The 2,255-nt window shown below is 32.2% G+C and overlaps 1 protein-coding gene across 1 annotated transcript; it reads right to left on the reverse strand.

Moving 5' to 3' along the window:
- Positions 1-652: 652 nt before the first annotated feature.
- LOC114410416 (E3 ubiquitin ligase BIG BROTHER-related-like) lies at positions 653-1,676 on the reverse strand. The gene has a single exon (XM_028374355.1). It carries the CDS (start codon positions 1,644-1,646, stop codon positions 885-887), a length of 762 nt encoding a protein of 253 aa, XP_028230156.1. The 5' UTR covers positions 1,647-1,676; the 3' UTR covers positions 653-884.
- Positions 1,677-2,255: the final 579 nt, after the last annotated feature.

Genomic DNA, 2,255 nt, shown 5'->3' on the forward strand with positions numbered 1-2,255 from the left:
TGGAACGATAATTATTAAAACATGCTATAAAATATAAATCACCTTGAAGAGAAAAGAAGACGAAGAAGAAAAAGAAAGAACAGTTCCTTAATGTAAAGGATTCACTTAATCAGCTTTATTAGAGTTTCTCTAATTAAGAATTCAATTTGATCTCGGTACGTATAAAATCAGTCTACCCAATTTAATCTTTGAAGAAAAACAGTCATTAAATAATCACTGAAATTATAAATATGAAGAACTTAATAAGTTCTTGAGTCACTTTACTTCAAATTTTAGAATATAATTAGTCTTTGAAAAATGAAATTATACTAATTTAGTCGTCAATAAAATAATTAACGACTAAATTTTTTTCCTAAAATTTTAATTGAAATTGGTGAAGGACTAAATAATTAACATTAACGGTCTTGAAAGATTATTTGATGACTATTTCTTTCTTTAACTACTAAATTTGGAATGAATGAATGATTGTTTTAGAGACCAAATCCATTTAAACAATAAGCTTTTTTGTTTGAGATTTTTTTTAAAAGAATAATTATTTCCTGCAAATAAGTAGTTACAAAATATGCACTCATGCTTTCGTTTCAATTTAGAGAATACAGTACTATTTAAATGGATTTAAAACTAGGAACATATCTACACTACCAACCACCAATTAAGCATTAATATTCCAGTACCACGCACTCGCAGATTAATTTTACAAGGAAATTCCAGGGATGAAAGTTATAAACCAGAGGGATTGGTAACAATGAGGAATTTAATTTTGGGCGATTATTTGTAATGGTTAAGCTTCCATGCTTTGTTTATTTTCTCAACTACAGTTTCATGCAAATCCAGATTACAATAATTAGTGTACACACATTAATTTTTCAATCCAAACTAAATAACTAAGGGTTCGAAGCCAAGTTGGGAGTTGAAACTTCATTTCCACAAATTGGACAAACCTTCTTAATTTGAAGCCACTTTCTTATGCAATCTGAATGATAAGGGTGCTCACATTGAAGTGCCACTAGTGCTTCACCTTCTTCATATTCAACCTGACAAATCACACAACGATCAATGCCACTTTTGCTTTCAGCACATTGGCAGGTATAAGGGTACAAGCACAAAGAGATTTCATTTGCTGATAACCCTCTTGTTTCTTCTCCTATAAACTCTTCCAACTCCATCAATTCTTCATAAGATAATTCGTCTGGATCAATCTCATCTTCTTCCATTTCCATGTCTTCATCATCATCGTCGCTTCCTTCACCTTCAAGAAACCGAAGGTCGGTTTCAAACTCTTGACTCGCTATAAAGTCAGGATCACCATCATCATCATTATCTATAGAGGAGTCACTTAGATATTCATCACTTTCACTTTCAATAGTTGAAAGCATTGTGAACTCTCTCTCTTGTTCTTGCATGCTCATTGCTAGAATAAAATCAAAGTCAACTTCTTCTAGTTCAACGTAAGGGTTTTTTTGGGAAGACTGTTTCCCCTCCTCACCTTCCATTGAAGGAGAAAAGGGTGTTCCAATGCAGTTGGTGGATTGAGAACAGATAAATGCAATTGGGGTATTTGAGTGGATGAATTTTGAGATTTCTTTGGGAGATGAACAAACTTCAATGTAAAGTAATGGTAACCCTTTATCATGGATTCCTAACATTCCTGATTCTTGTCTATTCCAAGGTATCCCACCGTGGCATTACCAAATATAACGATAATAAACTTTGAACTTTCTTTTTGGATAAGGCAACCTTTATACAAAGCAATAGTAAAACATTCTCCTTAAGCTGCAATATACCTTATTCCACAGAAGAAGCTATCAATTAGCATACTCAGCTCTTAACATTTATTTATGTATTACATTATTTAGTAGTATTTGTCAATTTCTTGATACAGAAATCAAAATCAAAGAAACAAAAATGCTTTGTAGAACCTTTCTCCTAGTTATTTCACAAGAGGGAAAAAACCAAAAAAGATAAAAGAAAACTTCAATAAGAAGTGTTTTGAATGTGCAGCTGTCAAAGTCATCTTCTTTATCTTTACTTGATGCCTTTTTCCCTGTTATGAAAGAATATCTAACAAGGAAATTAAAAAAAAAAATCTTTTTCATCCTACCAAATCACAAAGATGCATTGATACAAAGTGGTTGTATGTGTACCCTCTACTAAAATATTCTACCTTCTCTGCCTTGGAAGAACTCTTTTCCTTTTAGTTATTCCTTTTCTTGCAAACTTAGATGTACGGGTTACCTTGATGTCATGGACTGTGC

The sequence above is a fragment of the Glycine soja genome, chromosome 4, assembly GCF_004193775.1.
Source record: "Glycine soja cultivar W05 chromosome 4, ASM419377v2, whole genome shotgun sequence".
NCBI lineage: Eukaryota > Viridiplantae > Streptophyta > Magnoliopsida > Fabales > Fabaceae > Glycine > Glycine soja.